Source organism: Brugia malayi (genome assembly GCF_000002995.4).
Source record: "Brugia malayi strain FR3 genome assembly, contig: Bm_v4_Chr4_scaffold_001, whole genome shotgun sequence".
Taxonomy (NCBI): domain Eukaryota; kingdom Metazoa; phylum Nematoda; class Chromadorea; order Rhabditida; family Onchocercidae; genus Brugia; species Brugia malayi.
In genome coordinates, this window is record NW_025062478.1 from 3,946,644 (window position 1) to 3,970,659 (window position 24,016).

Below are 24,016 nucleotides of genomic sequence, written 5' to 3' on the forward strand. Positions count from 1 at the left end.
TTAATCTTAAATATATCAATTTAATTTAACAGTATTCATTTAATAAATTGTTGTGTAAAAAATTTCGTTACAAATTGACGATTAAATATTTTTGCCTATAAATGTTGGTATTATTAGTAATGAAATGAAAAGTAAAAATTTCATTTTTCTTTTAATAATATAAAGTATTTTGATTTTTAGCGAAATCTAATTTTTTTTTTTTATCTTTTTCAGCATCTTTTTTTTTCAACATTAAATTTGTTATCAACAATTTTACTGTGAAAATTTAAAAATTTGAGTATAGAATTTCGATTCAAAAACTGGCTAACATGTTTTAGCGTACGCTGAATTATCGATTACGTGGAATTTATTACCTGTAATTTTATGTTTAATTTATTTGAATATTTCAGGTTAAAGGTTATTTGAATAAAATGATTTGTATGAATTAGATCGTTTGCAAGTTAATTTAGCTTCGATTAGTTTTACTTAATTTGTTTCTGTATCAAATGGATATAATAGTATCAGCTAAAATCAATTTATTCCTCAAATCTTGCAATAGTAGTGCATGAGAAGTTTTTATAAACAATAAACAAAGTATCAGTTATAAATATTTTCTAATAATATAGCAACTTTTTATTTTATTTTAAAGTTAATGAATTAATAAAGTTATTAACTCAATTTGAAACAATTATACATTTATGTGTATAATGCATACATCCGAATAAATTGCACTGAATATAAAATTGTTGTATAACAATAAATTATAATTAAACTGAATTTAACTTACTAATAAAATAATTTTAAATTAAATAATAGCGGCTAATTCGATTTAGCAAATGAATTGAATTTAAATATTGTTCAATTAACTGTTTATTGCTTTTTTTTTATATATAATTATGTGAATAAACTATATGAATTTATTTCTTTCTATTTTTTAAAATAAGGAAAAAAGAAAAAACTATTAAAATTTGTTTTATTTGCTTTCATTTATTTTTTTGCATAATTAATTTTAATTCTTTTTCAAAGAATTTTACGCTTTTTTTTTAAAGGAAGAACATAAATTCTTTTTTTTTTTTTCAAAGTTACATTAACATTTGCAATGTTTATAATTTCTCTTTGCATTTTTTTTTTAAATTAAATTTAATTGATTGCCATAAATTTGTGAAATTTTCATCATATCGTAGTAAAAAGATTGTATTAAATCAACAAATATACTACTGCAAAGAGAAAGAAAAACAAAAATTTAGAGATAAAAGCGAAAAGAAAAAGAAAGAAAAGCATTTGTAAACAGTTATCAGTGAAAAGTAATCATCAATCACTTTATCAAATAATCCTTTCAAATTTCAAATTGAACTCTTTTTTTTTTTTTTTTTGAAACACTTTTATTCGTTCTATTTTTCTGCTTCATACACTTTTTTCTTTTTTTAAATAAAAAAAAAATGATAAATTATTGTTTTCTTTCCGATATATTCAACTCTTCAAGCATTCTAATTGATCATTGGATTGTATCTTTTATTATTTATTTCACAGATTTAAAAATTTTCAATGCCAATATGTTTGTTTTACGTTTAAACATCTATGCGTGTAGTTTTGCGTGTGTGCTTGTATGTATGACTGTGCATGTTTACGTATGTTTACGTGGACATTCATGCGTCTGGTTGCCTTATGTGTGCAACTCAATCTGTACGCATGTATGTCTGTGTAGGTGTGTTCACGTGTTTATGCGGGTATGAATGTATGTGTTTACATTGCGTGGACACGTGTGTCCACACGTATATTTTGTATGTGTGGGTGTATCTCGGCGTGCGTATGTACGTGATTGTGCTTTCTGTTTATTTTTATTTTATTGTAAATATTTGTGTGGATCACAAGAATTGTACGATAAAGTTGGACACTAATTTAATTATATAATCAGAATAAATATTATAATCTTAGCAGAATTTGAAAGAAATTTAATACTTTTATATTTCATTGGAAAATAATTTCATATTTAAATTATTTAGCAATTTCTGCATAATTATTACTAATCAACCAAATACTTAGTATTAATTAATCAAAATAATTTGAACAGATTTGTTAGATTGTACGCCGTTTTAGTAAAATGAGTTAATAATTCCATTTTTATTTTGTTTCACTTTTCTAATAATTTTTCTCTTCAAATATTTAATTTTCATTCGCTTAAATAATTCTAATTAACAATTCATCAAATATAATTGGTCTAAAAATAGAACTTTCTAGCCTTCTTTCTTCTATTTATGTTTATCTCTTTCAAATTTTATCACAGTCCGTTTATCAATTTTGTCTTTCCTTTACTTTTTTTTGTTTTTGTTTTCGTTTTTTTTTTTTTTTTTTTTGATGTCTCATTCATCATTTTTTAACAATTGCTATCACTACACTGTCCGAACTAGCATATTCTGATAAGACAGTAATTTGAGAACGTTGATAATCTCAAATTTAAGAATGTTGAAAACATTAATTAATATTTTGAGACTTCAGCTGACTTAGGTATACTAAAATCATTGCGGGGTGCTTTGAATTTTGTGAATCCCAGAAATGACACAAAATAATTTTAAATATGAAAATAGTAATAAGTATGTAAAATAATTTTCATCAAATTACTTAAATAATGTCATAATTTAAAAGACAATAAATTAAGAGACATTATAATTTAAAGACAAAAATAGTTTGACAAAAATTATTTTCAACTTTATCTTTCGAATAGGTAGGCCAAATTATGTTTTTGACATATTTCTGCTTTGTCATATATTTATATTTGGCTCTCAGTAAAACTCAAATTTGAAATTGGCATTAAAGCCAGAAATTAAATTTGCAGCTAACATTTTAAAAAGGTCAAATAAATTAGTTTTCGATTATAAAACAGAAGTACGAGTTTGTAGGTGAAAGAAGGTTAATCTGGATGATTTCAAATTATTTCATTGGATCTTTAGTTTCAAATTGTTTTATTATATAATTTTTGTCTTCAAATCCTTTCATATTGCTTCATTTTTGGATTTTCAAATTTTTTCATTATTTATTTTTTAATTTCAAATTGATTCGTTTTGCTACATTTCGTCTTTATCATTTCATATTGCTAACATTTTGTTTATTTATGATTATAAGACAGTTAAACTGTGAATATCGTAAATTTAAGTGAATAATTAAGTAATAAAATAATTAATCTGAGTATATGTGAGTAAAGGTGACTAAGTATTGTAAGTAATAGCATAAAAGGTCATTTATTATCATTACCTAATTTTTAATTGCCTTAAATTGTTAAATCAATTGAAATTACTTAAGATTCCCTATTAAAATATGATTTTTTAAATTATTCATTAGTGATACTTTCTTCTTTTTCATATTTAGTCATATTTTTTAACTATTCATTAATAAAACCAAGATAATTTATCCAATTAATCTTTTAAAATTTTGCATTTCATGAAGTATTCTCATATTCTCTTCTAATCGTTTTCATATTCTAATTAACTTAATTTAAGCAAAAAATTCTTAAAAACATCATTCCTTTTTTAATATTTCAATTAGTTTTTATTTAATAATGATTAAATATAAAACTACTTAAACATTTCAAATAATATTGTCATTTGATTTTATTTATTATCTCAATAAATATTGTCATGATTTCAACTTTTTTTCTTTATCATTTTAATATTCCATTTAATATTGTTAGCTGAGTTATATATTTTTACTTCTATCAAACAGAACAATATTTATCTAATCTAAAAGCCTTTAAGGCTATTAATAAGCCATCCTCCTTCTTTCATCAAATTCAAAAAGCATTCATTTTATGATAGACAAATGATATTACATCCCACATTTCCTCCTCATTCTTATCACCAAGTGCGCTTCATTTCCGATATTTTTCTTAGAATTTGTTAGATATTCAATCAAACAAATATTCATATCATTAATTGATTGATTATATAAAAGTTTTCAATCAATAAAAAAAATTTCTTCAAGAATTATTTTCATATTTAATCTGATTATTTTTTTTTTTTTTTGAATTTCGTTTTTTTATTTATATTTTTTTTTCACTTTTCCTTAAAAAAAAATTTATTTAATTTTTTAAACTTAATCATTTTAAAAATGTATTTTTAATTTTCTTCCCGATATGCTAAATAAATTTCATTCATCCTTTTTTTTCTTTTTTTGCTTGAACTTGCTAATTTTATACGTTATAACTTAATATTTGCATTTATATTTATATAATATAATCGCTATTTTATATTTGTGGTAGAAAAATTATAATTAAAATTTTTCAAAAATCCACAAATATTGCCGTACATAATAATAAAAGATTCTGTTCAATGAATATTAATTTTAAAAAAGAATTATTTATAGTAATTAAGAAATTTTTTCGTTCAGAAATTTTTGTTTCGAATTTATTCAACTGTTATTGTACGTTTACTAATATTATATGCAATACATTTTTCCTCTTTTTTTTTCGATTCCTTTCTTATTCGTACACTTAAAATTTGCTACAACAATAAAGCAATGAAGCAAATGTATATTTGTAGTATTTGAAAATTTTGTTAAATTTTTTCAAAAACAATACACTTAATAATACTTCTTAGTTTATTGTTTAAATATATGAAATATTCATCATAATTACAATTATACTAATTGTTAAATGATATTTACGATAAGTGAAACGACTAAGTATTATATGGCTTCCTAAATTGTTTTTACTACTTTAGTGCACAGAAGAGAAAAGTATTGATCTTGGCCACTTTATCAGAATTTAAGTAGACAAAGTCCTACTTAAAAAAAAATTAAATTCATAGTTAAGTACGTCATTTAGAATAGCCACGTACGTTCAGCATTCTAGAATTCTTCTTTTTTTTTCTGCAAAATTTATTTCGATAATAAATAAATATTTTTTGCACAGTAGTAAGTATTTAGAAATTTTGTTAAATAAATTGTTAATTAACAACCTTCCAATTTGTTCAATTTTTACATTTGTTTCTTTAGTTTTTTTCATAAAAAAGAAATGAGGAAAATGACATATTGTAAAAAATTTTATTATTTAAGAAAATAATAAGATAGGAAAGCTTAATCAGAAAGATAATAATACAAAAAAAAAAAAAAAAAAAAAAGTTAATGAAAGCAAAGGAAAAAAATGAAAATTAAAAATGTCTACTGACAGCATAATTAGGCAAAAAGAAAGGTTTGTGAATTTTAAATCGAAATTCAAATTTTTACTCTGCCTATTTGTGTTTTTAGAATAAATATTTTGCTTTTGAGTTTTAATAAAGATTGAAAACAGAAATAGAAAAAAAAGATGCAAATATCAATATTAAAAAAGTAATAAATTATACAAAAAAAAGCAAATATATGATAATAATTGGTTGTTTGGAAATGAAATAAAAAAATTTGAAAAATAAAAGAAAACAAATTATGAAATTACAATAATTTACACAAATAATTTCTCAATTTGTATAATAATTACTGTACCAAAGAAGAATTCGTTGATAAATTATAATTTTGAAATATTACTACAAAGATAATAAAACAATGTTTGTCGTTTTTTTGTGAATGAGGAATTTAACTGAAATCAAATATAATTAATCAAAAAAAAAAATGAAAGATAATCATAAATAATATTATTTTTCAATGCAGTGAAAAGATTTGATTAAATTATAAAAAAAATATAAAAGAAAAAATATTTGATTATTTCATGCAAAAATTTTGACAACTGAAATCATTTTTTTTTCTCGGCTTTATATTCTGAAAACTTAATTTAATTCAATGAAATCAAATTTGGAATTCATAAATGATCCGAATTAACAAAAAAAAAGAAGACGAATAATCTAAGTGATGATAAAATAATCAAATAACAATTTAGAAAATGTGCAAACATTGCAGAGAAGAATGAGCAGTTCCAAAATTTTTTAATTTAAAATATTTATGAAAGACTAGAATTTGTCATAAAATATTTGTATAATTTAAAAATTCCAAATTCCTTCATAACGTATTCTTAGAAAGGGAAAAAAAAAATAAAAATCCTTTAGAAAATGGGAATACTGGAAAAAATACTGACAATAATGTATTTTGTATTAACATCTGTCATGTTTTCTTTATCATATCAGTGAATTATCAGTCATAGTTTGTTGTTAAAGTAAGTTCTTTTAAAATAATGAAATTCTTATTAAATAATTTAAAAAAATTATAGAAGAAAAAAAAAACAGGCAGTGGCAATATTTTGTAAATTCAATTGGAAATTACAATAAAATATATTTTTGAAATAATCAATAATTTTGAGAGAAAAAAAAAGTTTTTTTGTGCTATAAATTAAATTTAACAAAATTAATTATGAATGTTAGAAAAATTTTTTCATTTTAAATGAAAAATTCTCAAAAATATATCACAGATAATGACAGAGAGAGAGAGAGAGAGAGAGGGAAAAGGAGAGCGAAAAAGAAAGACAGAGGGAGAGAGAGAGTGAAGAAGAGAGAGAATTTGATGAGAAAAATCGATTTAAATATGCTTCTATTTAAGCCACTTCAGTTAGTCTTCTTCATATTATATTATAAAAAAAAATGAAAAAAATTGATAACCATCTGTATCTAAGAGTTAACTAAAGAATTCGATTAGCGTTAGATAAGATAAAAAATAAAAATTAGTTCCAAAAAAATATTATTTTTCCTTTCTCTTTGTTTTTTTCTCTCTCTCTCTCTTCTCGCTTACTCCTTTCCATGTTTTTTTTTGTAAACTTTTTCTTTTTAAACTTTTCATCCCATTGAACTTTTATCATTTGTCAATGCAACTGTCTAAGGATTTGTCAAATTGGATTATTGTCATTTTCGATCTTTTCACCTCAAAAAATGTCCTTTTCAAAATTTCATTTTCATTTAAACAAAATTAAATTTGACAAAATAACACCAAAAAAAAGAAAAAAAAGGAATAGCTTTCATATTTTTAAAGAATAAAAAAAAATGAAAATTTTGTTCCTTTTCTATTTTTTAAAAAAGAAGAAAATACTTCCATCTATAAAAATGGAAAGAAGGAATTGTACTTCTTTTTAAAAAAAAAAAAAATAGAAAAAAGGAACGAAAGAAGCAAATGGATGAATTTTGATTAAGAAATGAATTTTTTTTTTATGTATGAAATTCAACTCCTTTTTTCTTCTTTGTTTTTTTTTTCGTTTGATTATATACTATTATTTAATTTCATCTTCTCCTTCTTTGTCATATTTGGCGCTTTTGTCACTCATTAAAATATATTTCATTCAAATTATTTTTTTTGCTTTATAAAAAATCTTTTATAAATTGCATTTCATTTCCATTTTTCATTCATTTGTTTCATTTTACCAATATTTTTTCTTTCCTTTTTTTTTTTTGAAGTTTATAATATTTAAAATCAAGAAAGCCATACTAGATGTTAATTGCATAAAGTTTATTGATATTTTTTGTTTACTTATTTCATTTTAATCTCAATTTTGACAACGATCAATTTTTTCTATTATACTAATTTGTTGAAAATGATTTGATTTTTTTTTTTTTAATATTTTTCCACTTTTTTTCTAAAAAATAGAAGGTAACCTTTTGCGTTAGTTAAAATTTAAAATGATATAATAGTTGTTTTGGAATTTAAACTTCTTTGTTTATTTCAATTAAACATTACAAAGCAATTTGTTTTCTTTTCCAATAATGTAATTGTGTCCAAATTCAAAATTACTTGAAGTATTCGTTTTCAACCATTTCTTATCTTTTTTTTTTTTTAATTGGTTTTAAAGTTTGAACAACTTTTGGCTTAATTTACAGCAAGTTTGAGCTGTCGTTTGAAAATAAAATTTTAAAAATGAGAAATAAATATGATTCCTTTTTTTCAAAACTTAGTGTTAAATGATAGTTTAAGATTATTTAGCTCATCCAATTTGCATAAAATTTGGAATATTGCATTTTTTCAAATTGCATCAAAAAAAAATCTTAAATGTAATAAATATATCACAGTGCTGATAAAATAATACTAACTAACGGTCAAATAATACATTTCGAATTAAACTGTTAAATAAATCAATCCTTTTTATAAAATGAAATATTTTATTTAATTCGAATATACAAAATTACAAAATTTTTAAAAATTACATTAAAATTTTTTTGAATATATCAAATCTTTCAATTTTTTAAATATATCAAAATTTTATATATATATATATATATATATATATATATATATATATATATCAAATCTTGTTTAATTTGATTCATATTTTAATTTCTAATTAATCATATATTTTACATCTAAAAAAATTTTATTATTTTATACTACTTTTTTTTTGGAAATTAGTGCAATAAATAAATGAGCATTAATATAAATAATGAAAACGAAATTCAGTGCTTCAAATATTTTCTCGTTTCCTTAGTTAATGAATTAAACGAATAAATTATTACTTAATTATTTACTAATAATTGATTATTTAGTCTTTTAATTTTTATCTTTCAAAAAAAGAACTATGTATTAAGCAATAAAATAAATTATAAAACAATAAAAAACTATAAAAAAAAAATAAAGGTACAAATGAATAAAATAACAAAGTTATTTAGCAAATTAATTGGAATTTTAATCGAAAAATTAGTTCTATTTGAATTTTTTGGTTCATTTATTTAAAAATATTTTTCTTTCATGGCACTTAAATCATTTCTGCTTGTTTGTTGCATTGTTTTGCCATAAAATCTCAGAATAATAAAAACGAGAGTCATTTTTTTTTTTTTTTTTTTTTAGAATTTCGTTTTTAATTTATAAAAAAAAGAAAATTAATTGCTATATAATTTGTTTACGTCAGGCTGCAAAACTTTTTGCGCTTTTTTTTTTATTTGTTTGAAATCCAAAAAGATTTTTACTAATTTCATTTAATCTCTGTGATTAGGGAAAAATAAGATAATTAATTATTCATAATTAAAATTATTAGAAAATTTAATGTTCTATTAAAGGAATTTCTAAACTATCATATATACTTCATGAAAGATTGTTACTAATATTATAAATTTTCATTTTTCTTCTTTTTCTCCTTTCGTTTTGCTTTTATTTTCTAAAAGGAAAAAAAAGGATACATTAAATCTAATATCCGATTTTAGACAAATTTCAATTCCATTGAGAATTGCTAAAATAAATGAAAGTGATAATATTTCATTCCTTCCTTTTCTTCCTTTTTCATCTCTCTCTCTCTCTCTCTCTCTCTCTCCCATTTTTCTTGCTTTTATTTTCAAATTTTTAAAATTTGTCACAAAAATTTTTCTTTCTTTCTTACATTTTTTTATTTCTTTTTAAAAATTTTTTACGATTTTTTTTTTTTTCATTTATAATAACTTATTTAAACTTAACTAAAAGCATTTATTCGTCGTCTATGATTTGTAAAAAAGAGAAAAGAATAAAGACAGAACACTTCGTCGTTTTTTTTTTTTTTTCAAAATTTACATTTCAATTTGCAAAAATTTTGCTAAAAAAATGAAATATATGACAAAAAAAAGAAAGGAAAAATAGTCATTTTCGTTTTGTTGTAAATCAAAGAAAAAATTTTTCAATTTTTTATAGCTGAAAAGGAAAAAATTTTTGAAATGTTGAAAACTTTTTATGTTTTTTTTAACTTAACAGAAGAAATTATTTTAAAATATATTATTAAGTTAAATTTTTATACTTTTTCTCGCTTAATCTAATCAGATGGATAATTTTTTCAACATTTTTCTCTTTTTTTTTTCATATTTTTCTTTTTTTTTGAGGTTAGAGCTTAATTTTATGTAATATTATTTAGTTTAGCGTAATATTGGTTAGATTGAATTTTATTTGGTTCCAATTTTTAGCTTAGCTGAAAGTTTGTCATACGCATGATTAGATTGAGTGAAATGATAATTTGAATGTAATATAATGGATAATATTTTAGTATGCCATAAAAATATAATTCATTTCAAAAAAAAAAATTCTCTTTTTATATTTTCCAAAAATTATTTCATTCATCGCTTTTTTTTTATCAAATTTATACATGAAAAAATAATTTTTATACGTAAATATTATTTAATTTCAATTTCATTTTTTTTTTTCATATCTAAAAAAGATTTATTAATTTATTAGTGAATCATTTAATTAACCAAAAGCTTTTGGTTAGTGAAAAAATTGATGAGTAGAAAATAAAAAAGGCAAAAATGATCTATTTTGTTGTATTTTTTTGGATTATTGCAGAAAAAAATATTTTGTGATTAATTATTATTGTTTAATTTATGGCATCATTTTTTTTCTTGAATTATTTTTTTTTCCTTAAATTAAAATTATGAAGTAAACAATAATAATTAATCATAAAATGTCTCCAACTGCAACAATGAAAAATGAGAAAAAAAAGAAACTAAAAAAAGAAATTCAATTATTATTGTATTAATATAATTTCAAATTAAATTCACGCTAATTTTATTCAAAATTCTTATTTTTAAATTTATTAGAAAACGATTATATTTATTAATAGTTGCATATAATTACTACTGGTTGTCTTAATTTGGTAGCCCAAGTTCAAGCATTTTTGCTAGGCCACTTTATAAGCCTGGAAACCCTATCATATACCTTATCATTCATAAATCTTGATAGTTAACCTTAAATATCTTTTCAGGAAGTAGCTTTTTTTTTAAAATTATTTTATAAATTCCAAGAATTGAAAACTAATATTAAGAACATTACCGAAAGTAATATTTCGTTTGACTTGATCTGATCGATATTTCGATCAAATTTACTATATTACTTCATTCTTTTCCTCTTCATTTCGATTTTTTTTTTTTTTTTTTTTTTTTTGTACACCTAAAATTTTATGCAACAAGATGACAGTAAGGCAGTAGTAGTAAAATACTTTGAGTATTCGAAATTTTCTGATGATAAATTCTTTGGGTAATCGAAATTTCTGATAACAAAAATAGCAATCTCAATAATGCATTACTTGTTTTTATTCTTTGTTAATAATAGTAATAATATTAATATTAATAATAAGTTCATTATTGTTCTTTGCTAATAATATCTGACTTTTTGCTAATTTTTAAGCAGTAATGCTAAAATTTTGTAAATTATATAAAAAAAAAATTAATATTTCATATTTTGACGGAAGAAAATTAATGAAAATTATTATTACAGGAATTTATAAAACGAAATGATAGTTAAAGGAAGAAAGTAAATGGATAATAACCACTTGGACAATAACACCACTGCACTATCTGAGGATGACACAACGAATTGTAGTTATTATGCAACCGATTATCTTGAAGAGCGCTTTTGGCTTGTATCAGTTGTTGGTACTTCGGTTGCAACCTTATCTATCATACAAAATTCATTTTTGTTTGCTACACTGATTGCTAAGTAAGCTTATTTTAATTACTAATTTGAATATTTGAATTAATCGCATTACATTAAGTTTATTTAGAATTATTTGTTTAATTTTTGTTGTGAGAGACAAAATTGTATCTAATTTAAAATTATCATATTAATTAATTCGGATACAATAATATAGAATTGCAACAAAAAGCTATTTATTAGATTCATGTCAATGAACGATCAATTTCATAATGTATTTTTATTACTTTAATTATTTTACATAATAAGCTTACTTCTATAAAACATTCATAATTGATAGTTTAAAATTCTAAGTTTCTAGTCAATCTTTTTTACTAATGTTACCATAAAATTTGCAGCTGTTTTAATTTAATATAATACACAGCAGCTAATTTTTAATTTTTATGTAAAATAGATTTAATTATTTTCTGCAGTAATTATCATGTTTCCAATTACTTTTCTAATGATCGTATAAATAAATAAACAAAATATTTTTTTTGAAATAACTAAATAGTAATATTGTCAATAGTAATTTCATTTAAATAATTATTTGCAGAAAATCTCACCGTCAATCTTACGTACTATACTTTATCTTATTAGCATTTTTTGATATATTAATAGCTGGTGCTTACATTCCATTAATGTCGATATCACAGCTTGCTGATTACTTCATGTCACCGTTACTACTTCAAGCTTGGTATCATCCACATATTGTTATTTTAATTAAAATAATCACTGACATTCAATAATTCTCTGATAAAATGCTTGTTTATTAAATTAATTGTGATTAGCTCTTTTATTTTATTCTTTTTCTTTTTATGCCTTACATTATTTGTGCAGTAAAATGTACAGTAATTACCAAATTAAGGTATAGCTATATGATACCAATGATAACGATATCACATATAGCGATGACATCGTCGTCATTTCTTATACTTGCGGCAACATTTGAAAGATACTGTATGACAGTTGCGCCACGAATGATAGATTGTTTAAATCGCTATCGTGATTACATTGCTGCTTTCGATATAATAGTTGGTGTGATGACTAAATCATCACTTGCACTCGAATTTAAGGTTTGTTCAAGAAAAAAAAAAAAATTCGGTCTTTTTTGAAAAAAATTTTTATTAAAAATATATCATAAAATGAACTGATTTTTTTTTATTATTTAATGATATAAATATTATAGTTCTTTATTACTATAAACAAATTGTTTATTTTATGAAGGAAACAATCAAATAAAAAAATAAAAATTTTGAAAAATAATTCTTGTTGAAAAAAATTAATGTAACAATTGAGGTGAGAAAATAATGTAACAATTGAGGAGGTGTTTACAGATTGCTAATATTTACAGAATAGTATAGCAAGAGAAGTTATAAACGGACAGAAATAGTTACATCTAAATGTGATAATAGTGATTACATGCAAAGAAATACTGTAGCAATTGAGAGAAAAAAAAGAGTGATAAGAAATGATAATGTTTTTGTAATGATAAACTGACAGTGCGATGATTAATGATAGTTTTTTCATGAATAATGAGGCAATATAAGAGAGAATATCTTATTAATGATGAAAGCATCATTCCATAGTTAAGCTGTAATAAAGAAAAATTTGTATTAGTGATAAAAAGATAATCAATATGATAATTTTATTTGAAGTTTAAATTTGAAAACATTTTTCAAGATTAAACAAAATACTGCATGTGCGGGAAAAATGGCGGAATATATATTAGAACTTTCCTCTCTTGCACTTAATCCAACATATAATGTATTGTGGCGTTTTTGGTTCCGTAATATTATCACAATTTTGTTACCATTTTTTTTGCTTGCTTTTTTTAATGGTCAAATTGTAATTGTGCTACAACGAAATCAACATACTTCCCAAATCGATGAACTTGGTAAAAATCAAATAAAGGTTATATTTATATTTAAATTTATAACCGAGGTTATATTTATTTTAGAAGAACAAATTTATTTAATAGTAATAATTTGTTTGTTAGTAGTGTGAAATTTTGGTTTGAAAAAATTGCAATCAATTTCCTCTACTTTTTCTTCCAACAATAAAGTTAAATTACAGAAGATAATAATGAATAAAAGTGAAAATGAATGACAAAAAATAATAATCTTTTTTAGAAAAAAAAAATGATTTAAAACGGAACAAAAAGTCTTTTTCTTTTTTTTAAAAAAAAAAAAGAAATGAATCAATTTTTGTAATATTAAATAAGATTGAAAACACTAACAGTAAATAATTAACAAATAAATAAATAAATAGTTCTGGTTTTTTAATCTTTATATTAAATTTGTTTATTTCCTAACTTTTAAATAAATTTAAAGGGTCGTGTACGAACAGCCACAAGAACACTTGTATTTGTTGTTTTTACCTATCTTCTTTCCAACATATTAAATGTTATCGTTACAATTTGGGAGTATATTGATATGGAAGGTTTAATGACGGAACATACTGCATTGTATATATTTTGCACTGATTTAGTTTGTTTCATTTCTTTCACTTTTACTTATTATTAGTAGTATTTCTTTCATATCTCAATTTTTAATACGAAAAAGTATAAATGTAATAATAACGATACCAATATTAATAATAACACTAATAAATAATAATAATAACAATAAATGATAATAAGAAAAAGAGCGATAATAATATTTGGCAATTTGAATTAATAAGAAAAACAATAATAATGGATGAATAACTAAAATGATTCAATTTAACAATAAATATTTATTCGTTTTTTTGTATAGTTATAGTTTATGACACAAAAAATTCAATTCTACACATTTTGCATCAAATAATTACCATTAATTTGTTGATGTTCATTTTGAGATTAAGGAAATTCATATTTTACAATTCTTTATAGAAGGAAAAACGATACTAATTAATTTATCAGTATTATAAACATTATTAGTTATATAATTAAAATTTTTTCAAAACATATTAACTTCTACAGTAATAATCGAAGACTGAAAGCGATGTGCTGTATAATACAGTAACTAAACATATTTAAATTTTTTCTTTTTTTTTTTTGAATATAGTTCTAGTTTTAGAAATAAAAATTTGTAATTTCAAATTAGAAATAAATCATTTTTCGGCCTTATTAACAGCATTATAAGGATAACTAAAATTATTTAAAAATTAATAATTGGTAATTTTTCAGCTGATCAAATGTCAGATTCATTGTTTAATTAATATGAATGAAATCGTCATAATCTATTTTTATTTTTTAATAATTCATCAAAAAAAAAAGTAAAAAAATTTGAATGAAACTTTAGGTTTCACTATTCACTACTTTGGCTGGCTCACTACGTTTATCTATTTATGCGATGTGTAATCCACAATTACGGTTAGAATTTAAACAAGAAGCTGGGAAAATTTTGAAATTACCATCAAAATTTAAGGTAATTAATTCAAAAGATTATAATATTAATAATTTTTAAATATTAAATTTAAGCATAATTATAAAAAAAGTTGAGAAGATCTAAGCATAATAGTAATGTGATTAGTTCAGTTATTTTATTTCTGTTTTCTTCCTCATTTACTAACAATAATAATTTAATTTTATTCTTCTATTAAATTTTCCTTATTGTTTAATTTATTTTTTTTCGGTTTGTTATTTCTTATTTGTTCATTAATTTATTTTAGATTGTTACCTTTCAAGGGTTTACCTCAGCCAATAAGCGAAAGAATCGACGAAAACAATACAATGATTACGTTGCTACAATCACAGAGTGTTGCACTTAATATTATTCAAATCAAAAATCATTCCTTATCACTGTTTAACTACAAACAATATCTGATAAGGATTACAATGAAATTTTGATATTATATTCATTAATTAACTTATTTACTTGCTATTAATTAGTATAATTTTATTGCGGGTGTTATCATTACTATTACTATTATTGTTACTTATTGCTATCGGTATTATTGTCACTATTACTACTATTGTTATCATTATTATTATCACTGCTATTAGTATTGTTATCAGTGTACTGCTCATCAAATATTTGTATTTGCTTGTTTCGTAAAGAAAACAAAATTGCTTGCTAATATTTCTATGCTTTCTTTTCTTTTTTTTTTTTTTTTTTTTTTTTGTTTGTTTGTTAGAAAAGCAAAAGGAAATAAGAAAATGAAATAAGTAAATTTCTTGATTTGAATGCAAATGAATTAATTTAAAGTGGGTTTTTTGCTAAATTTAGTTGAAAGTATTTGAAGTCGCTCTCGAACTTTGTATGATATCGAGAATTTAATGATATGATAACTGAAATGAATTTTATTGAAATATTCAAAGATAATATGTGAAATTTCAATAAAAAATACTGCGAAAAGCAAATTAATAATATACTGAAAATAAATGAAATCATTAATTATTTTTCTTTATATATTGAATTAATTCCAGGAAGACTTTAAAAAAAAAAAACTCATCATAAAAGTTTAAATCAAATAAAGAAAAAGAAAACAAAATATTTATTAATTTTAGAAGAAAAAACGAATTTTGTGTAATTAATTTCAGTCATTATAATTATTTATAAATATTGTTTAAATCATAAATTTGACCTAATGATTTAATTTGAATTACATTTAAACAAAAAAAATTTCAATATCTTTCTTCTTTTTTTTATTTTTCAAAAATTCTTTTTTAATTAAAACAATAAAAATTCTTTTTACATTTTTTATATTATTTTTTCAATTTATTCCAAAAATTACAAAAATTCTCATATTTGTATTGGTTATAGTTTAATATAAATAACTTAGTATTTATAGATATACAATCTAATATTATTTAAATACAACCCAATATTATATAAATATATAATCTGATATTACATCGATATATAACCTAATATTAAACAAAACATATAATTTAATATAACCTAATATTATGGACATATGAATTCTGTCATCCGATTTTACATAAAACATTCAAATATATTAATGAAAAACGGATGCAAAGCAAATTTACCTAATGTTTTCATTCTTTTTTCCTTTTTTTTTTTTAAACTAAAATAAAGAAATATAAAAATTGGTAGCAAGAAATAGTCAATTTTTCATCACCTTAAGCTAATTTATGATATCGTTAACTACGGTATGCACTCCTTATTGCAATGTCTTTTTTTTTAATTTTCATTTCATTTTAATGCATTCATTATTTGATATGTAAATCCATTATTTATCTGTTATTTATTTCATTTTTTTGTGCATTTTCTATTTTTATTTCCTAAAAGATTTTTTATTTTCATTGATTTTTCTCTGTTTTTTGATCATTTCATGAATACTAGCATTTAGCATTTAGTTATTAGCTATTTTATCATTTCATTTTGTTATTTTTCTTTTTTCCTTTCAATAAATATCTAACATATTTTTTTTAAAAAAAAAGATCACTTATTGTAAGTAACTGAAATAATATATTAAGGAGAAATTGGAAAATATAAAATAGTTGAACAAAAGTTATGTTATAACTTTGATCGTTAACTTGTTTTATTATTATTCTTATTACTTAAGTGGTCATTTTTTAATAAAATAAAATAAAATTAGATTTTTTAAATAATACTTCTTATCATACATTATCTTATCACATTGCCTTTTATTACAATCGAAATCAAATATTCTTGAATTTTCAATAATTATATCAAAATTATCGGAACAATAAAAATTGAAATAGTGAATGATGAGACAATAAAATTTAAATTTCAGTGAAAACAAATGTATATTTTTATTTGTCTTAAATCTTATGCTTTTTTGCGAGTTTTAGATTTGAAATTATTCGGGATTATTTCTTACTTTTTAAATATCGCATTATCACTGAATGCTTTGCTATTGATTTTAGTTTAGTCAGAAAAAAATTATCAAAAATGCACAAAGAATTTTTAATATATAATTTTAAAATAATTTAATATATATTTTTGATCAAAATCAAATTATTTCTGGATTTCTAATAATAATTGTTCCAAGGTTATTGAAGCGATTAAAATTGAAAGCTCATGTGTAATTATAATCTGAAATCGAGGATTTGAAAAGAATTTCATATAACTAATTTTTTATACCAATTCGAAATATTTTTTTGATTTATTCAGTGTCACTAAAGCTTACCCATTTTTTTATAATTTAAATTTTCCTTACATTTTCTTCTATTTATTGTAATCAATTTTAAATTTGAAACTTTTAGTGATTAGAACAAAACATAAATAACCTATTCGAACAAATGTTTAATAGCAATATTTGCTGTCAATTTTAAAAATTTGTGAGCAATTTGAAATGATTTGGGTATTACACATTTTCTGCCCATTTTATTGCTTAGTTAAAGTTTCGCTATGAGTTAGACATTTTTTAAAGTTACTTTTTTATATTTTCCACTTATTTTTAATTGCTATTATTAAATGTTCTTATAAATATATTAAAATTGCTATAGTTTAAGCTTTGAAATATTCAAGTAAAATCTCTGTAAAATTTTATTACACCAATTTATCATTGGTTTAGAATCAGTGGTTGCTACCATAATTTCAGTTCAATTATAACTGTAAAACCAGCATCAGCGTTTCAGTCTATCGATATTATCAGCTGAATCTGCTGATGCTTTAAAATGAAATTCCGCTGGTGCTTCGAAAATTTTACTGGTTGAATCCATCAGTGCTTCAAGAAGAGATTCCAGTAGTTGAATCCATCAGTGCTTCAAGAAGAGATTCCAGTAGTTGAATCCATCAGTGCTTCAAGAAGAGATTCCAGTAGTTGAATCCATCAGTGCTTCAAGAAGAGATTCCAGTAGTTGAATCCATCAGTGCTTCAAGAAGAGATTCCAGTAGTTGAATCCATCAGTGCTTCAAGAAGAGATTCCAGTAGTTGAATCCACCAGTGCTTCAGGAAGAGATTCCAGTAGTTGAATCCATCAGTGCTTCAAGAAAAGATTCCAGTAGTTGAATCCGTCTGTGCCATATCAATTACTGCTTCATAATAGATTCCATCCATCAGTTAAATCTATTATTTTAAATTGACTAGAATTGATCAGTTTGGTTGGATAGAAATCGTCGCCAGAAATTTGTCGTATGCATTCAGATGGCTTAAAATAATGAATTATGGTATTAATAAATGATAGTTACCTCTTATACCTAATTTTTTTCATTTTTTGATTGTTAGTTAATTATTTTTAAATTACATAATGGTTGTTTTATTAATGAATGTTAATATAAACGATTTTATCATTGATTTAGAATTCAAAATTTGGAGGTAAATGAATACATTTTATTATCAAAATTCAATTGTCAAAATCAATAACTGTTAAAAATTCATAAACTAAAGTCTAAAATTTCAATAATTGTCTGATGCATAATCAATAAAAAGATGATTAATATATTTTATCTCACTTTTTACTTAATAACTATAAATAAAGATAAAAATTTTTATTTACAGTTATTATCATTATTTTTTTGCATTTTATCAATGTGATAATTATTATTATTTGTTTTATTTTAATCTTGATAACTAATAAAAATTGTTATTTATTATTTTTTTTTTTTTTTTTTTTTTTGATAACATAATTTAGTATTTTCAAATAAGAGCAAAAAAAAAAGAAAAACAAAATATGTCGTTTTAGTTTTGATATGTAATCTATCAAATTTTTTATTTTGAATAGTTGACTGAAGATCATGTATAACTTCAGCTAACTTACTTATTGCTAATTTGACCCCTGAGATTTCCTTGTATTGTCCTTCTATCTATCATCAATCAATAAATGTGATGCAAATTTAATGTCTCGTTATTATCAAAATACTGAAAGTATTTCTCTAGAGACAATATATGATTCAAATTTCCATAATGTTCACTTTTTATCATTTAGCTTTTCAAACTATTCTGTCATCTATTTAAAAAAAAAAGAGAAAAAAACTAAGCCTTCTAAAAAGGACTATTCGATTTTGTCTCTTTCCATCCACTCAATTATTCCCTCTCTCTCTCCCTCTCTCTCTCTCTCTTTCCCTCTCTTTCGCCCTCCCATCCCATCATCTTCAATAGATATCATTATCAGTAGGATTTTTCTCTCCTTCCGGTTTTTTTTTCCGTTTCATAGTTTTTTCTTTATTTCATTTTCATCCTCTTCCTACCTTTATTTCTTCTTTTGTCGCCATTTTCAAAACTAATTTTAACATTTCAACCAAATTTCATCAATTTTTTGATTTTTTTATTGTCCTTTTGAAAGAGAAAAAAGCACAAAAAAATGAAAAAAGAAAAAATATTGAACAATAAAATTTTGTTTGTGAAATTTTAATTTAAATTACCGAAAAAATTTCATTCGTTTTTTTTTTTTTACTCTCACTTTATTTTATAGTAAAATTAATTGCAAAATTATTAAATTTTTTCCGACTTTTTTTTTGGCTCATAAAATATTAGACGTGAACAAACGTGAGCAAAGTTTATTAGACGTGAACAAACGTGAGCAAAGTTTAATGTAAAAAAGTTAAAAATAAATTTAAAAAAAACGAAATGCAAAGTGAATTTTTGATTAATTGTTTTGATAATAAGCATCTTTTTTCATCCTCCTTTTTCTATTTCTTACTAACTTATGCAAGAAATGAGTAACAACTTTATACTTTTAAAATTTTAAACAAAGGCTAAATAAATTGTCTAAGATTTGACATAGTAAAAACGAAAAAGAAAAGATTAGATGATAAATAGTAATCCTAGGCTTATAATAATTGTTTTGTTGGCCCTAAAATTTAGTAATGAAAGAATATAATCTGAAGCAAATGACTATATCAAATGAGAAATTGTAGTAATTTTTAAAATATTTTTGTATAAAATTCTTAAATGACAATAGGAATGTAACACAATTTCAAAATTTCAATCTTATGAATATTCTCGCCTTTCTTTCTTTTTCTAATTAATTCGCATGGGAATTATTCGTTTTCTCATAAGAGAGAAATAAATTTAACAATTTCGCTTTAAACTATTATTATCATTTTTCATCACATATGAATATCTGCAAGATGTGATATATATATATATATATAATTTTAGTATTATTTAAATAAGTATTATTTTTTAATGGAATTAATATTTTATTGATTTCTCAAGCTTTAATGAATGAAATATTATTAATTTGTAATTTTAAAAAAATTACAAATTAATTAAATTCATATTGAATTGAATTAAAACAAAAAAATTAAAAAATAAAATGCAAATTATCATTTAAGTGAAATTTTTTTTTTCTTTTACGTTTTTCTTTATGGTAAAAAAAAATTATTTAATGTGACCAACGAGTAAACAGTAGACAGACGACAATAAGTGGCATTTATTAAAAAGAGAGAGAGAGAAGAAAGAGGAAGAAGAAAATGATTTGTTTTCGATGATAAGCAAATAAGTAAAGAAAGAAATTGAGTAAATTATCCGTCTTCTCAGCAATCAATTAATTCTTGTCGTATTTATATTTCATATAAGTATTTATCAATATTTTGTTTATAAAGTAACTTTGAAATTTAATATATATTTTATACTAATATTATCGATTTTTCATATTTAATATAAATCACTTTCATCTGATATTTGAAATAAGCTTTTTTTTTTTAAATTCTGATAATTTATATTAAATATATATTTCATATTAGTAAAAATATTTTAAAAATATTTTATATTTAGTAGTATCGAAATTTCATATTTAATATGTATATTAGTTATAACTCTATGCATGCTACATTATATAAATGTTAACAATATTACTTATTAAAAGTAAGTATCGGATTTTCTTAACAGTGCTATCAAAATTTTATATTTAATAAATATTTCAATGAATATTTCGTCGATATTGTAGTTAGCTTGAATACCAAACTTTTTTATCACTATTGTCGTCTTCAACAAATATCAACATTATCAAGACTTGAAACTTATTTTGGGATTGCTTGGTTTATATCATTTTTATCAAAATTTCATTTTATTGTTTTGCTAATTAATATGTAACATTTATTTTGGATTATCATGATTCTGTATTACTGATAATACTATGATTTTATATCTAATACAAATGCAACATACTTTATCGAGATTTTCATAATCAATGTATGTTCCATATTAGTAACAGCGATTAGTAATAATAATAAATTTTGATTATTTATTTTATATTATTTCTGCTCATTATTTGATATTTAACATTAATTTACATTTTATATTAGTACTTATATAGTATTATTTCATATTTAATAAACGCATTAAATTATTTAAAAATTTAACATTAACATTTTTTATTGTTTTCACAAAAATAATTTCAAAAGAATTTTTGTATGATAAGTTAGCTATAATTATTTATCAACTGTGTATTAGATGTTAATATGAATAATGAGTGAGTATTATGTAAATAAATGTTCAATCGTTTTCAATTAAAAAAGTAAATAGATAAATCATTTTTTTTTTTTTCAATACTTCTATTTATGATTATCAAGTATGATATGCAATAAATTAACTCAATATTCTTTTTTTTTTAAACATTTTCTTATATCTGAAAATTTCAACAAATGGTTGAATAAAAAAATATTTTAAAATCATTTTAAAAATATTTCCATATTTATTATAATTTAAGCTACGAAATAGGATATATTAGCAGAAAAAAGTGCAAGTAAGAAACAAAATAAAATTTTTAAATATTTATTTCATATTATCAAAATGTCTGTATTATTTATCATAAATAAAGTTTCTTGTCTTCTATTCATTAAATCTAAGTTCAAATTGTTGCCTATTTTTAGATAGGTGATAAGAAATAATTACTTTAAATTTAACATTTAAAAATATTTTAATATGTTAAGAATTTTAATTCAATATATATATATATATTCAAATTTAATATATTAAAAATTCACCAACTTTTCATTAGTGAATTTTTAGTCAGTTCTTTTTTTTTTGAAGTCATTTAACATTTTTTATTTCTATGTTTTTGTTTTTGAAGTTTTTTTTCTAACTTGCTATTCTCATATATAATTTACATCATATTTATTTACTTATGCTACTAATTAAGTATTTTAGAATTTTTTAATGCGTATATTTTATTTTTCATCCACTTTTCCTTTTGTAAACTTTTCATTAAAAAAAAAAATACTCCAATTTTAATGAAATTGAAAATGTCTGAAAACTTAATTTATTTTCAAGTCAAACAATTCGGAATTACTTTTTCTTACTGACTAATTTGCTAAATTATAACGCATTCCTTCCTTTTTTTTTTCTCAATTTGATAAACAAACATATTTTCTTGGCATAATCAAACATTTGTAACAATCAAATTTTTCAAAATTTTTGTTCTTCTTCTTTTTTTATTTTTTTGCTCTTTTTTTTTTAAATTGCATATATAAAAAGTATGAAAAATTTACATTGCAATTTGATAGTTATTGTGCTAAGTGAAATTTTAAACTAAATTTTCGTCTTTTTTTCTACCATTAAAAACTTCCAGACATCGTGACAAATTGCTTCAATTTTCTTTATTTTGAATTAACTAAAAGTTAAAAAAAAAAAAAATATTAGCTCGCAACTTTAAGCTATCACGAAAAAAACTGATCAAAAATCAAATTTAATTGATTTTTTGAGCGCAAATTTTGTTCAAATTTTCCCCAAATTTTACTTGACAAGTTTTTATTGAATAATGGCTAAAATAAAATATTTAATGCCATCAGGTGTACAGGAAACAAATATAAATGAAAAACAAACAAACAAAGAATAAATAAGACGACATTTGCGCATCGATTAGATTATGCAAGCAAATGACTGATTGAAAATAGCAATTTTTCAGAAATAATTTGAATTTGATTATTAATTTTGTAATTTGAATAAATCACATATATTAATTAATTCATTCTTTTTATTATATTATAATTATTTTAATCATTTACTATTGCTATTATTAATTAATCTCTTGTAATGCTATTAAATTATTAATCTATTTCTTGTCATTTATTATTTGCTTTGCTATATTAAGTAATCCTTTAAAATGTTGTCATTATTATATCTATCAAACATTTTAAATTAAATTGAATAAGTTAGAACTATCCTTTAATACTTCCAAAACTTGTTAGTTCTAACTGAAATAAATGTTTAATCCAAAATTATTTGTGTATATACACTTGGAATAAATTAAGTTACCAAATGCTATCGATCATCTTCAAATAACTATCCATTTTGAATTGACATTTAAAAAGTTCTAAATTTTTATCCTTATTCACTTTTCCATCCTCAAATTTTGACATTTTTGATTAATTTTATTTTACTGAAGTTTATTTAAAAAAATAAATTTATATGTAATATTTAAAAAAATGTCCTTTTCAGTTTTTTTTTTCTACTTCATGTAACAATGTTTACTCATTTGTTTTCAAAAATTTTACTAAATGATACTTTTGTTTTGTGTTTTACAGAATTTCTTAAAAAGAAAAAATGTAGCGATTTGTCTTTTTTTTTAGTTTGTTAAGTAAACAGAAAATTTAAAAGTTTGTTGCACAATTTTTTGATTAAACAATGTTTAATAATAATAATAATAGCAACTAGTGAGTAGTATCCAATTAGTGCTAGAAATTTACGGCCTAGATTTATCGCAGTATCATTAAAGAAGACTAGCTGGCCTAGCTAACTAATCCAGTCTTCTTTAACTTGGCTGATTTTTCTTCATCATTTTTGTCCATCATTTATTAGTTTCTATCAAAAAAAAATTTTTTTTTTTGATTTTAAATATAATGGAAGCTTATTATTTCTT

The 24,016-nt window shown here is 21.6% G+C and overlaps 1 protein-coding gene across 1 annotated transcript; it reads left to right on the plus strand.

Moving 5' to 3' along the window:
* Positions 1-11,140: 11,140 nt before the first annotated feature.
* Bm6399 (Uncharacterized protein) lies at positions 11,141-15,048 on the plus strand (the record flags this gene model as incomplete). Its single annotated transcript, XM_043081546.1, has 7 exons — positions 11,141-11,322; positions 11,852-11,992; positions 12,164-12,371; positions 12,979-13,209; positions 13,629-13,784; positions 14,580-14,705; positions 14,950-15,048. The coding sequence occupies 7 exons, from the start codon at positions 11,141-11,143 to the stop codon at positions 15,046-15,048; spliced, it is 1,143 nt and encodes a 380-aa protein (XP_042937480.1).
* Between the last annotated feature and the right edge of the window lie 8,968 nt (positions 15,049-24,016).